Below are 14,971 nucleotides of genomic sequence, written 5' to 3'. Positions count from 1 at the left end.
CTTGAGCTTGCTACTCTTTGCTCTCTCTCTCTCCCTCCCTCTTACTCATTCTTTGCTCACTTTCTTCGCTTCGTTTCCTTTGCTGCTAGTTTTCAATTTACTTTAGTTTTTCTACCCATTTGCCATTTTCCATTTGTTTTTCCATATCTGCTTTTGGTGCTGTGCGCCATGCCATGCCATGGCTTAATTAGCTTTTGTTGCTCCGCAAAAAAAGAAAAGTTTTCTTCTCCTGCTGCTCACCCCCCCTTCAGCCCTTACGTTTTCCCCCCCAATGGGCACTTCTTTGCCCGATTTCTGGCGCGCTTCTTGCGAGTTTTATTATTTTCAAGCGTTTTTTAATTTGTAATTTTTATGCCGGCTGTTTCTGCACCTCCTCCAATGCTCTGCGCTCCAGCAGCTCCCTTCTCGGATTCGCAATTGAGTTTCGAGTGTAATGGCAAAAGTTTAATGAGAATTGGGTAGTTAGTTAGCGGTTTAAGTTGCTATTCGGTCTGCCTTAAGTGCAGTCGTTAGTGCGGCTGCGAAGGGATACCTCAATCAAGTCGAAGAAGCTGCGATAGTGCGAGAGTGCGGAGAGTGTTTTCCCTCATCGTAATGAGACTTTTGTGAGTCACAGCCAAAACACAGACCCCGGCCAGCCACCCACTGCTACAGCCACTTACGGCAGAGAACAAAAGTTGCACTCTGCCAAATTCAAAGTGCAAATCTTTAGAGGCAGACAGACGGACAGACAGATACTAACTTACTAATCCCATGTAGCCTGTGGAAACAGTTGTTGCACAGCTGGAACGAGTACGAATTTTGTGATTTCTGCACTCTATAAAACCCGAACGCACGCTGAGCCTTGTGTCACAGTCTGAAATACAAATGAAAGCCATTGTACTGCTAACAACAATTTTTGCGGCAGTAGTTTTGGGCTCGCCCAACGACTCTGCCGCTCCAGCCTCCTCCTCCTCCTCCTCCTCATCATCGCCTTTGATTGTGCACACACTTCCACCTGACAGCCAAACGGGACAAACAGACAGCTCAATCAATGCCGAAACTCCACTCAGTCAGAAGAGTTATGCGACTGATGCAGCAGCAGCCGTAGAGCCAAACAATTCAACAGATTTTGATGACACTTCAGTCCAGCCTTCGACCAAATCAAACAACGATGACCCACGATTGCTCGTTCCCATGGAAAAACTGCCGAGTACTACGTTGGAGCGGCATAGTTCTGGCCAAAACTATGAGGATACAACGGCAGGCACAACGATGCTCACAAGGCAAGTCGATGGGGATTTTCCGGATAGAACTGCACACCGTTCCAGCTCGAGGATGGATGAGGCCGTGACACAACAAAACATACAGCAGGTACAGCAGGAACAACAGGAAAATCTAATGGCTAGCAGAACAGAAGTGCCCAGATGGACAGCGGTCTACAACGAACATTCAACGCATGGGAATAGAGATATCCACAATCCTCAGCAACATGTAATCCCCCAGGACTATGACAATTCACTGAAAAAATACCACAGAACGCGGATCAGTGGCAGAACCAATGCAGACTGGCAGCCAGCGGTGCACAACGATCATCCTATGGCCAGGAATACAGAAATTCAACGACAGTCCAGTCCCCAGCGGCATGTGGAACTCTCCGAGCAACTTCCTAGGCAAGGAACGCAGCCAAGAATGGACTTGAATACATGGCTGCAGCTGAAGCATATGCAGCTGAATTCTCAGGGGAGTTATTTGCAGCATCCAAACAGTCAAGAGACTCAAGACTCCACTCAGGACGGTATCAGGATGGCGCAGGAGTGGAATCCAACGCTGCAAAACGATAAGCCAAGAGAGAGGAATGTAAATATTCAAGGCCAACACAATGTCGAGTTCCAGGAGCGACCGAACAGACTTCCCGTAGGTCAGTATAGTGATTGTCATCCATCGGTGCAAGTGTATCCAATGGATAGGAGAATGCAAGTCTCCAGACAATTCCACCCACAGCCGCATTATCAGCAGAGTTCTTATGATAATCCGAGCGAAAGTCTACCGCAAGGAAGACTCCCAATAACACTGGACAGTGGCAGAAGGATGACTGACTGGCATCCATCGGTACTGCAGGAACACACAATGGAAATGTCAAGACAAAACGATCATCAGCAACAGTCCAAGCAGTCGGCACACATTCCACTAAGTAAAACCCCACCATCCAACCACAGTGACCCAATGTTGACACCATCGAACCCAGCAGTTGAAAGACCAATGGAAAGTACTATGGATATAGAAGGTCAACTCTATCTGCAGCACCAAACCATGAAGAGCATAGTTGATGCTGAAGAGGAGATTCTCCCTAGGAGTCTTCCAGAAGACCCTCAGCCCAGTAGGCTTTCGTTGAAGGATGGTTATAATTCCACGCTCCGGGAAGATCGTCCAACGAAAAGAAGAGACCAAGACACCAAGACACGAGACACAGAGTCCCAAGACACTCCTCTGCGGCATTCAAGGCAACCCATTGTTCAGACCGTGCTGCCAGTTCAACAAAACCAGCTCCCAATAGCTGAGCACAGTGTCAAAACGACAGTTGAGGGGAACGAGCCAACGGATGGGAGAACGGAAGTCGACGATCAGCAGCAGCACTATCAGGAGGTTTCTCCTCATAATCCGCTGGACAACCAACAAAATAAACTCCCCATAACACAGGTTACTGCCAAAGCGTTGAAGAAATCGAAGACATCGCTACAAAACGATGGTACAACGGATGGGCATATAAATAACCAAGATCAACCCGTTCCATTGGTACAACAAGAACATTCAACTGAGATAAACTTCCATAATCCGATACACACTCTACCGTCAGACAAGATCAGCGGCAGAACGTTGAGTTACTCGAATCATACAATGCAAAACGATAAACCAACGGAAGTGTATCCAAGTACCCGTGACAAATCCATGCGGCATATTTCCCCAGGGATTCCTTTACATCACAAACTAAACAGACTGAAGAGTATCCCAAAGTTCAAGTTGCACCACGATCAGCCAACATTGCATCAACAGAAACCAACGACTGCATTGACCACAGTTTCAGGCAATCATGAGACAACCTCAGGACATCAAAACCTCGTGACGGAGTCAGCAATGGCACTGTTAAAACCACTCGAACATCAAAGCCATTCGAATGCAGCAACACATGCAGCTAAGGATACGAAAGATTTGAAGGGAGCAACTTATAAATTTCCCTACGATGGGCCAACACTTCATAACAAAGAAAAAGCGATCGATGAGAATGATCCGACGACAACAGAGGCAGCAGATGAAGCAGCTGATGAGACCACAGAGAGAAGGAAGAAATCTAAGAAAGGAAAGAAGGGCAGAAAGTCGCATAGGAAGGGAAATGGCAAGAATCGTAAGCGAAAGACTAAGAAGCAAAGAAGGCGAAAAATGACAACAACAACGGAGTACTATGAAGACGAAGAGAAAATCACAGAAGGCGACGAAGAATGACCCCTGAAACCCCTCAACGAAGCACTGAAACTTAGCCACAAATTACACGCAATGTTTATATTATTATTAATGAATTAATAAGAAATTTTAACTAAATAAATGCATGAAGAAAATGTTTATTATATTAACTTTAATGTGGAAGGGTAAGCGAACCTCCTTGACTCGTGGCTCTAGCTCTTCTTTCAGCACATATTCATTATTGTGAAAGCAGCAAGGACCCCGAGCCGAACTCACATACTTTTCAATCCTTTCATAAATATTCATTGGTAAAAACCACATCATTCAGGCGAAAGTACAAGTGGAGTACAAGTGTCGACTGTCAGATACCCGCGGAAGTATTTGCCAGAGATTCATGCCAAATCCTATGACAAATTCGTGCCACACAATATACCCTGCCATGCTTCAAGTGCTTCCAAGGGGTATTAAAAAAGAGACAAAACCAGCAGCTAAAATTGTGGGTTGAAACATCTGAAAGTGTGTGGTGGAAGGATAGACAGACAGACAGACAGACAGACATTGGTTACACACTGCACGGTCTCTGTCGCTCCTGTCGATATGCTTTTGTTTTGCATTTCGTACTCCCATTCGCATTCAGATTTCAATTTCGAATGGGAACCCATCTTTATGCAACAAATATGAATTGTTGAAGCTACGAAACTCGTAACCGGAGCTGCCACAGAATTGTGTGGCTCTGAAAATCGGGCATTAGCGTTTGTTTGATTTAGGTCAGTGCGACACAGGGTCTCTCCCACTACACTGCTGTGGCTCTCGGCACTCCGGCACTCCGGCACCCAAGGCACCCAAGGCAAATCGGCATGGGAATGTGTAAGGGTTTTGGTTTATTCTAACGAATGCATCCGCGTTTCATTTAAATTTAGATGAACAACATTGTATTCCATTGCTGCTGCTGTGTCCTCCTGCTGCTGTGTGTTGCTGCTTTTAATCTGTGTCAAAATATTTTCCATTTACGAGCCAGCAGAGTGTTTGTTTCCCCCTACAATATATGAATTTTAACGCTTCGGGAAATGTTTGTTCGACAGCAGCATGTAAAATATATATAGATCTATAGCTGGCAATATATTTTCCACAAATTCTTGTTTTTTTTTTATTATTTTTTGGTTTACTTTTACTTTATTATTTGTTGTGTTTTTGTTGTATTTGGTTTTTGTGCACATTTATGCGAGTGTGCTACGCCATGAATTTTTGGGACTATTTGTTGTATTTGCCTGTCAATATTTGAGCTATTCGATGGGTTGCTGTGGGTGCTACCCTGTGTGTTTGAGTCTAGGGATTAGTTTCTGTTTTTAGTGCCAAAATATGAATTGGTTGGCATTAAATTGTGTATATTGCCCGATGAGAGATCGAGCGACTTAGACAGAGGATTTGTGCGAAAATAAAAGCTTAGGGTAATAGAAAAGCACTTCCGAGTGTGCAAGCTGGCAAAAGGGCAAAGTGCAGGAGAGTAAGTTGCCCCACAGAATGTTGTTCTGTATCCACATAATTGAGTATCTGTTCTCGCTCTCTGCTCATGCAACTGTTTTATCATTTCATGTCCTGCTGTTTGCATGTAATTTATGACTAAAATAGTTAATGAATTGAAAAAACTGTGCGTGTCAGCAGGGAGCATAAAATTGCTTTTATCGCTGGCTGCTGCCAGTCCTGCACTTTTGCTGGCTCCGCCTGACTGCTCCACAGATTGGCAGTTGCATTGATAAGTGCTGCAAGGCCATAAAAAACGTGTCTGTGCATACACACACGAAACGCACCTTTAACAACAAACCCGGCTGTGCATCTGTGCCACATCAATGGATGGCAAAAACACACGGGAAATTGCTTTTCATTTCGAGCTTCTGGTCTCGAAAGTTGTGACTAAGAGAGAGGTGATTCTGGTCTTAAGGTGTGACTAAGGTTGGTGATTCTTCTTGATTGTTGAGTGACTAAAACCCGCTAGAAACCGTATAAAAACCAGCTTGGAACATTGCCAGAGCACACAGTACCAGCCAAGCAGTCTCAAGATGCATTTGGTGGCATTTCTACTACTCTCCGCGCCACTTCTGGCAGCTCTGATTACCGCAGAGATATTGCAAGTGACGCCCGAGAATCCCGATGCAGGAAATCGCTCCTCGCCGGCGGAGAAACATTCCAGCACTCCAGTGAGCAGCACAGTAGCATCGAGTAGCTCCACGCGAATGCATCACGAGAATCCCACACAGAAATTCGATGTGAAAAATTACTTTCGCACGAATGCCACTCGACTCGGATCGAGTAACTCCACGGATCTGTTTGGCTACAAAAGATATGCACCCAATGCTGTGGGGGAGCAGCAGCAGCCACCCAGCAATGCCACACGCCAACAGCTGTTCAAGGCCACATTTGTGACGCCGCAGAGTCCACTGCCATCCACATTCTCCCTGGGCTTTGGCACTGGCTCCTACTCACACCCCACGAAGAAACCCACCAATATTCGTACCACCAATGTGATGCTGCCACCAGAGAGCCTATTTCTGTTTGGATCTGGCAACCAGAGAACCACCAGCACCACCATTAGCCCCACTGACCCCTCGACCATGCCCAACATGATGGAAGGGTGCATGGGAAGTGGTGCTGGGATGCTGACAGCCACTCTGCAGCCACTAGTTCTGCTTGTGACATTTAAAATGTGCAACGTTATGCTTTAGTTTTTAAAGATATTATTAATTAATTAATTACGTTATTCTTTATCTAATTTTATGTTGTGAAATGTGTGCATAAATATCAAATAAAAAAGAGTTGTGGTTTTGGAATCTAAAAAAGATTGTTGTGGTATGTGGAAAATTCGAAGTACGAGGAGTCTGGCCTCTAAAATATTCAACACAAAATCTGCCACGAAATATTTTATGCTTCCTCAACTTATCAGTGGTTTTTCCGCTGTTCTTCTATCTCAAATAAAATGAAAATCACTCTCAGAAACACTGCATACATTACATGTTTTGTAGATTTATTTTAGTTTTCTCATTCAATTTCCCCTAGTTAAAATTGATGCCCCTATTAATGCAAGTGACATTGAAAATGAACGATTAATACGCAGCAGACTAAATGGAACTTTTAATTAATTTTCGACGAAAATTCCAATTTAAGTTTCAATTCGGATTTCTATGATGTCGCGATAAAAAGGTAGCTGAAAAAAACTCTGACAGAATATTGATTGAAATCAACGGAAAACAAAAACCAAAACAAAACAGCGACACAAATCTAGCAGGCAAAAAACAGAGAAAAGTGCAACAAAAATGCACTTTATATATTTACTTATATAGTAAAATATGTCACAAACTGTTCATAAATTCATTTGGCGCACCAAATTGGCGCCAAGAACAGCATTTTCCGCTGCATTATTTAACATTTAAAAGTGAATTTCACATGTGACGCGGCAGACAGTCGCATAAATGCATGTCCCACATGTAGATACAAATGTACATATGTTAGAATAGAGTTCTATATTGTAAATATTTGATGCACGTTTTGCCATTAGGAGGGGCGTGACGCCATCGACGGCCATCGAAAGTTTTGCAGTTACCAAAACCAAACAGACTGTCAGGTGTCAAGTTCAGCGAGATAGAAAAATAAGGGGAAAGTGTGACAGAGAGGGGTAGACGGAGAGACTGGTAGAGTAAGAGAGAGGAGAATCCACATTCTTTTGGTATGCCTAAGCGGGCCATCAAAATGCCATTCAGAAGTCGGCGGGCATGCAAAAATTGTGCACATCTGTTGGCTCTGCCATTTGCCCCATTTTCACCTTCAACTGACTGGGCTGCTCACCCCTCCCCTCCTGCCGCCCGTTGCACTTCCGACGTTTTGGGGCGCGTCAAGTTCAAGTTCTTTGCAGTGTTTGGCTCATGTTGACACAGCTGACGCGTAGCTAAAAATGAGCGAAAAACAACTGCAACATGGCTGCCAAAAAGTTGTCCAAACTTTCGCAAAGAGCAAAAGTCTGTGCCAGAGCTAGCCCCGCAGGAGCAGCTCTTAAATCCTCACGTCTGCTTAACTTGGGATACATTTCTTGGGCAGATGTAAGTAAAGGCTTTAATTTAGTTTTTTGGGATTATAAATAAACGGCTCAAGTTTTGATCATAATTGCACGAAAGATGGTGAGCTTTTTGGGTACTCCATCAGTTTATTTATAGACCTCTGTAGTTGTTCCATAGCAATTCCATTTATTTATTCAACTCCAAACTGATCCTAGTGTGACTTTCCCCACTTTGCCTTTTTCTTGAGCGCTGCTGCTGCGTGCTTGATGGCCTTTTTGGTGTGCTTTCTTTTGTTTTTTGCTGCCTTTGTGGTAGTTCTGAGTGTGGATGGTGCCACTGTGGTGGTTGTTGTCGTTGTGCTGGTGCTGAGTGCATCAATCAGCAGCTGATCGTAGGCCTTGCCCTGGAAGCTCATGAGCGGCACATCAATGGCACGCCGCCAGCGACTTAAATTCCTTGACGGCAACGTTGTTTTACTTTTAATCTCGCTGATTGCTTCTGGCGCAGAGGCAAACAAATCTGCGTTATAGATGACTTGTGATCCGGTACGTTGCGCCACTCTGTCCTGACAGGAGAGGGCTATGATGGCCAACAAGCTGAGAATTGTTAAAGATTTCATGGCTGCTGTCTGCTGGCTGCTCTCTGCTGCACTCAACTGATTTTCTGTGCAATCTTTTGCTCTATTTATATAAAAGGGCAGACCGGGAGACCCTTCCAATTAGATGGTACAATACATTACGTTAAGTGTGGCTTCTGTGCTGTGGGTGGAAAACAGATGTTCTCTGCTAATTGTCAAGCCAATTATCAATTTTGTCAGCGAGTCAGCCGCGAGTCTCTCCCAGCTCAGCTCTCAGCTGTTGTGTGGATTCGTATATAAAAGTTTGACTTCCATCAGCGGGTTATCAGTTCTCTCTGCAACCAACTGCCAGCAACAGCAACAGCAACAGCAACAGCATTCAGAATGCGTTTCATCCTCTTGGTTTTGATCAACTTTGCGCTCGCCTGCCTGATCCTGGCGAGGGCCAACACGGAGGAGCTGGACAAGCAGCAAATCTCCCATGACGAAGCCTCACTGAAGGGCAAAGCAAACAAAGCAGCAGTCAAGTTGGACCCACCGACGACGCCTTCTCATTTGAGTTTCTTTTTGCGCCATTTGTCCACCACCAGAGCACCGACGACAGCGGCAAGCGCGTCCACGAAGCGCTTGAGCACCGTTAGTGCTGCGAAAACTGCGCACACCTCAGCCACCAAAGCCTCCAAGCATCAAGAGAGCAAAACCCCCAGCAAGATCAACAAAGGGATCACTTATCAGACAACAAACAAGAATGAAGTCCAAGGAACCACAAAAGTCCACAGAAAGATCGAAGGAAACCGCACCACGCCCAGCACTAGAGAACACAGCAAAACCACTAGCAAAATGAGCGACAAGCCCACCTCCAAGTCACATGTGAAGGCCATCAAACGCGACCCCAAGGCGCCCATCAAGCATGACTCTAAGGCACCGATAAAGACGGAAACAAAATCCAACTCCAAGCATGAATACAAAACGACGACAAAGAGCGAAATGAAGGCTACAGCTAAGACCCCCACAAGGACCGATACAAAATCCCATTCCAGCCGCAAACCAATCGCCAAGACTAGCCACAAGAGCGCCGTGAAACCCACCCACAAGTCGGACATCAAGGCTCCCAAGCACGACCCAGAGGCCACATCAAAGAGCAAAACAAAACCGGCCACTAGCAGTGCCAAAACAAATACGAAGCTCACCACCAAGATCGATGCAAAACCCACCACCAAATCTTACAGCAAGAGCACGCAGCACGACATCAAGGCAAAGTCCGACATGAAGGCTCCTAGGACCGAAACCAAGCCAACCACAAAGACAGACACAAAGGCTCACCCCAAGCAAGAATCTGCGACAACGACGAAGACTGATTTGAAGAGCAGCACCAATGCGCCAACAAGGATCGACACAACGCCCACAGCCACCAGTATCAAGGCCACGCAGCCAGACACCAAAAGTCCATCCACAAAGGTCGAGACAACAGCAAAGTCTAGAGCAGAAGATGCGAGAACTACCCAAGGTGACATCAAGACTAGCAGCAGCAATGCCCCGACTGTGATGGAGACAAAACCCACCACACCAAGCACTATCAAAGCCACCACAAAACACGCCGAGAGTAAGTCCGATCACGTGCCCGTTGCCAAAACCCATGCGAAGACAGACAACAAAACCCATTCGAAATCGCACTCCAAGGCAAACACCAAAGCGCATTCCAAGACCCACTCCAAGACCCATCCAAAGACGGATAATACAAACCACCTAAAGACGAACACCAAGAGTCACAGCAAGGCACATGTCAAGAACGAGCAAAAGACCCATGGCAAGGCACACGCCAAGCCCCACTCCAAGACCCAATCGAAGACTCAGCCCAAGAGCCATAGAAAGAGTCTCTCCAAGACACACACCAAGACGCAGCCTCCCCACAAGACGGACACCACCAAAGCCCCTGCAAAGACTCAAAAGATTCGCCGCTCCAGCAATGAAACTGCTGTGCTCAAGCCTGATGTAATCAGCGCAGGCAATGGATCTAATTGGAAGCTACTGGAGACACCCAAGCCAGAAGCGATAACAACAACGCCTGTGACTAATATCAAGGCAGAAGGATTATCCCCTACGCCTACAACTGCTCCTGTCAAGGGAGAAATAATATCCACTACGCACGCTGCCCCTCCTGTCCAAGGAAAAATATTATCCACAACTCTCGCAGCTACTTCTGTCAAGGGAAAAATATTATCCACAACGCCCGTGGCTGCTCTTGTCCAGGAAGATATTTTATACACTCCGACTCCAGTAGCTTCTCCTTTGGGAGGAAAAATATTATCCACAACTCTCGCAGCTTCTTCTGTCAAGGGACAAATAATATCCACTACGCCCGTGGCTCCTATCAAAGGAAAATTGATATCCGCAGCTCCAGCAGGTTCTGCTATCAAAGCAGTCATTTTATCCACTACTCCCGCAGCTCCACTCAAAACTCCATCCATTGCTGAGACTTTGCCTGCCAGCACCACTGGTCGTCCCGTGCTTGAGGGCTTCGCTCTAGTCGAAGCGTCGAGCCTGCAGGAGGTGGATCTTGCCATACACAAAATGATGGAAAGCACCACAGCGGACATCAAGAGTAAAGGATTTCGCTGATGACGAACAGGATTGGCGGAGTTGGCCCATATTCTTATCTTACAGGTCAAATATTGTACATTAAATACATTAAAAATAAATTCAGAGTTAATTTTCTGTCCAAAAATGGTTAAGTAGTTTGCTGGCACACGCAGCTAATGACCGCTGAGCGAGTGGATGGACGACATGCAATGAATATTAATTGGCCCACATGTGCAGCAAAATAGAAATAGAAATGCAAGCGCCGCCCCGCAACGCCCCGCAACCATAAAACCATAAATCTCACACAATTAGCATTAAAAGGCAATTTGGGCCAATTTAAACACACACATCCAGCAGTGGACTCCAAAAATCCAGGACTAGCACTCCGTACGAGTACGAGTACGAGTAACCGTGCCCTGCCCATTGATATGGAGCATGCAATATGGCGTTGGAGGCTGCCAAATGCAAATGCCTTTAACAACAACACACAGAAAAAGAAAAAATGAACAGCCAACAACTGGGCCATAATTTCCAGTTACTTTCTAATCTGCTGATAATATTAGCGCTCATAAATTTCCGCATGCTTTTGTATTCTCGCGTATTTTTGTGTGCCACTGGAAATCTGTTTTTTTCTTGGCCGGTTCTGGTGCTGGCTGTTCGTTCCGTTTTTTATTTATCCGCCAGCATTGGGTCCGGGGGAATGCAAATATTTTTTTGTTGATGGCCTGCAGCGGCAGCTTTTCAAATATTCATTCATGCAAATTCATTAAGATTTTTTGTAGGAACCGCGTTATGAATGCAAAGGCCGCAACGAAAAGCAAAGAGACAGCAGGCCAGGCAGGCTGGCAACCAAAAAATATAACGTACATGTATTGTGTATTACGTAGTTTATAACTCCGCCTCTGCATCTGCAGACGATTGAGTTCCCTTACAGTTTTATGTATTTTACATACATTTCGTTGGTCGACCGCCATTTTCCACCTTTTTGGAGACGCTCGCTGCGAGGAGAAGTGAGGAATCTCCTTGCGTGGAGGCTAGCAAAGCTGCTGTCTATGCTATTAAAAATACAACATAGTAAATTAAAAAACAGAACAAACAGCAAACAAAAAAGGGAAGCAAAGCAAGAGAGGAAAGAAGGAAAGAGAGCCAACAAAAAACATGTTAGAAATGCAACAAAAAGCTTGGGGAAAATATTCCTTCTGGCAGCTGCCCCGTCGCCATCTTGGCTGCGGCTTTGGAGATTTCCTTTTCTCTCTGTTCTTTCTCTGTTTGCTTTATTTGCATTTCGCTTTAGTTTCCCGCTTTCTCACAGAATTTGCCGCTTTTTTAATTTCTCAACAAGCTTTTTGACGTCAAAATAAGCGTAATATTTAGTTGTGCTCCTCAGCAGCAGCAGCAGCAGCAGCAGCAGCAGCAAGAGAGAGCGAAAAAGGTGAACATAAAAGGAAAAAGGCAGACATTATGTTTAGCAACGTGGAAGTAAGCATATTACTTCGCTATTTTTATAGACTCTACCTCATGCTGTTGCTTCTGCTGTTGTTGGGACTTTCAGTAATTATGCAGGTGCAAATGCAAATTTTAATAAAGAGAAATTCTCAGTTCTGAAGTGCAGAATGAAGCCACATGCTGTGGCAGAGTCAGCAGAGTCTTTTGTGTTTTGGTAAAAACTTTCCTTAATTTAATGCACAAAATTTATAAATGATTATTTGTTTTTCGTTACAGATAATCCATGCCATACGTTAAGAGATAAACAAGTCTAAAGTTCCAATTGGGTAAGCTTTAAATTTCCATTCACAATAAAAGCCAAAGTCCTTGGCTTTATTTGCTAGCATTTTATCATATTTGCGGAACCTTTTCAATATATTAACTGTCAGGCCGCAAAAATTATGCCAGAGCAACAACAAAAAGAAGAGAGACAGACAACGATTGAGATAAATATCGCGCATATAAATATCATAAAAGAAAGCGACATAAAAAAAAGAAAATGGTGCAGATTAAATCGTGAATTGTGTGTGGGATACGATGCGATGGCTATTCCAATGTTCGAGGTTCGAGGTTTGAGTTTGAGTTTAGATATCAACGACAGTTTATCTTTGGCTTACCCACAGACAGAGAGACCGACATGCTCGCACCCAAACCAATGTCAAGGCATTATGAAAAATGTTGCACGCCTAAAAATATGTTGTGAGGGGGCTGAAAATGCAAAGCAATTTAGTGGAAAAAGCCGCAACAGAGGCGGAGGAGCATATGTAGTAGGGGGAGGCGCAGAAGAAAATCCCAGAGAGCAGCCTGCTGGAAACAGGGAAATTTCTGCCTCTCTGGTATGCCTTTGTGGCTTTGTGGGTGGTTTGCTTTCAAATCAAATGAGAAGGCACAAAGCGAGGCAGGCATGTGAGTGGGCAAAGAGGCAGAAACAGAGGGGCAGCGGCTGAGAGGCAGTTTGGCTTTCAAGTAGCATGTTGCTATTGCTACTGGCTACTGACTGCTGGCTGCTGGCTGCTGGCTTCTGGCTGGCTGCAGAGTCATGTCGAGGACACACGCCCAAACTAATTTATTACTTTAATTCGCGTTCAAAGTGGCTGCCGTTTGTCTGTCGTCTGTTCTTGTTGTTGTGTGCCCTGCTTCCGTTTCCTGTTTTACAATTTTTGTTGAGTGCCAAGTAATAAATGATGCGTCATTGGGGCAGACATCCCAAGCCCACACTCCGCACTCCGCACTCCGCACTCCACACTCTTCACACTCCCCAGAAGCACCTACTTCTCAGCTCCAGGGGGAGCCATGGAAATGTATCAAATTATGCGTCGCCATGGCGTCGTAAATCGTTTTTCGAAACCAAATGCCAGCTATTGGCGGTTTATGTGTGCTCTGCCCCCTCAGCCCCTGAGGCATTTCCATCTATCGAGCCCAGATCGGGCCGCTTCCAAGTCAGTTTCCCCCGCTTATAGTTGATATATTTTAGAGTCTCAAAGCTGCCTTTAAGTTTTATCTTTGAAGGCATCTCCCAGCTTTAATGCTCCACTCGCTTATTCATGCCATCATTTCAAGTGCTTCTCATATGCAATATTAACAATTTTTAATGCAAATCCAGAAGAGGTTGGGTCCGGGAATGGCCATTGCACATCGCATTGCTTTGGGGAGCCATCGCGCTAAACCAATAACCACTTAACACGTTCACGACATCGTCAAGAGAGCAGAACAGCCAGGAAATCCCACGCCATCGCCCCCGTTTGCTTCAATAACAATCATACGCACCATTGTGCAGCTCAGCCCATCAGCAGTCCTGGTAGAAAATCAAATTTTCCACCGTCATTAAACGCTTTGTAAGGCGGTCGTCCCCGCAGATGTGACGACAACGGCAAAAGGCAAACTCAACTTTAAGCAGGTGCGCTGCTGCTCCTTTCCCTGGCGATGATCAACACTTTTTTATCATTTAATCCTGCCACACAATGGCAGGCGCCTGGCAGCCACGAAGCGAAAGAGTAGCCACGGCAGCTGCTGGTTAATAAATTTAAAGGACATTAAATTTGTTAACAGCAATTTAACTATTAATGAAAGCCCGCTACCCGGTTGGTTCGTTGGTTGTTCCCAGCCAGCTTTCTGGTTCATCCATTTACAGGGATTATTATCTTGCTGCTGCCTCCATCTCCTGCCGACTTTGGCTTCAAGAAAAATGCGGACAACGCAGAAGCCAAAGTGAGAGACCAAAAGCCAGACGAAGGAGCAGCCACCAACAGACAGGCCAGGCCAACCAGACAACGGAAGTGGGTTAAAAGCACACACACACACACACACACATGCATATGCATACATACATACATGTGTGTGTGTGGCTGGCAGTCGTAAGCCATAATATCGATTAAGGATTATGATAATGATTGTGTGCTTAAGTTGTAATTGCAAAACTCAAACAGCCACACAGACACGCAGCACCCTACACCCTACACCCACCAGGGGTGTGCTCTGCGCTGTGTGTGTTCTCCTCTCCCCTCCCTCTGCTCGCCCAGTTCTGCGCTTGTTTGTCGCTCAGGTTTATGTGCATGAATAAGTCGTGAAGATTGATTAGGAATTTGTGTCATGGCATTAGTGCTCTTGTTGCTGCCGCTTCATGGCGTTGTTTTTGTGCTTGTCGTTGGCTTATAATTGCTCAATGTTGCAGAGCACAGCACATGGTTCTCCCCGCTCTCTCCCTTCCCCCAAAGCTGCCTTTTGGCTAATTCGACAGGCAGGCTCAGAATGCGCTGACACTCGTGCATACAGTGTATGAATTATGTATGCGCATACAGCATACAGCAGCTGGCCTGAAGATTTGTGCACGCCACTTGATTAGTTG

At 45.4% G+C, this 14,971-nt stretch overlaps 2 protein-coding genes across 16 annotated transcripts in view; both read left to right on the top strand.

Moving 5' to 3' along the window:
- Nucleotides 1–8,445: 8,445 nt before the first annotated feature.
- On the top strand, nt 8,446–10,680 carry LOC117589287 (neurofilament heavy polypeptide-like). The gene has a single exon (XM_034281078.1). The coding sequence runs from the start codon at nt 8,446–8,448 to the stop codon at nt 10,678–10,680; it is 2,235 nt and encodes a 744-aa protein (XP_034136969.1).
- A 1,681-nt stretch (nt 10,681–12,361) lies between these two features.
- The window catches only part of LOC117588880 (hemicentin-2), an 83,590-nt gene continuing 80,980 nt past the window's right edge, over nt 12,362–14,971 (top strand). For all 15 annotated transcript variants that reach the window (XM_034280405.1, XM_034280404.1, XM_034280399.1 and 12 more), the window contains exon 1: nt 12,362–12,413. The gene's annotated coding sequence lies outside the window, so the exon portion shown is untranslated. The remainder of the gene's footprint in view (nt 12,414–14,971) is intronic.

The sequence above is a fragment of the Drosophila guanche genome, unplaced genomic scaffold (genome assembly GCF_900245975.1).
Source record: "Drosophila guanche unplaced genomic scaffold, DGUA_6, whole genome shotgun sequence".
NCBI classification, from domain to species: Eukaryota; Metazoa; Arthropoda; class Insecta; order Diptera; family Drosophilidae; genus Drosophila; species Drosophila guanche.
Note: the sequence above shows the minus strand (reverse complement) of the source record. Positions and strands in the feature narration are given on the sequence as shown.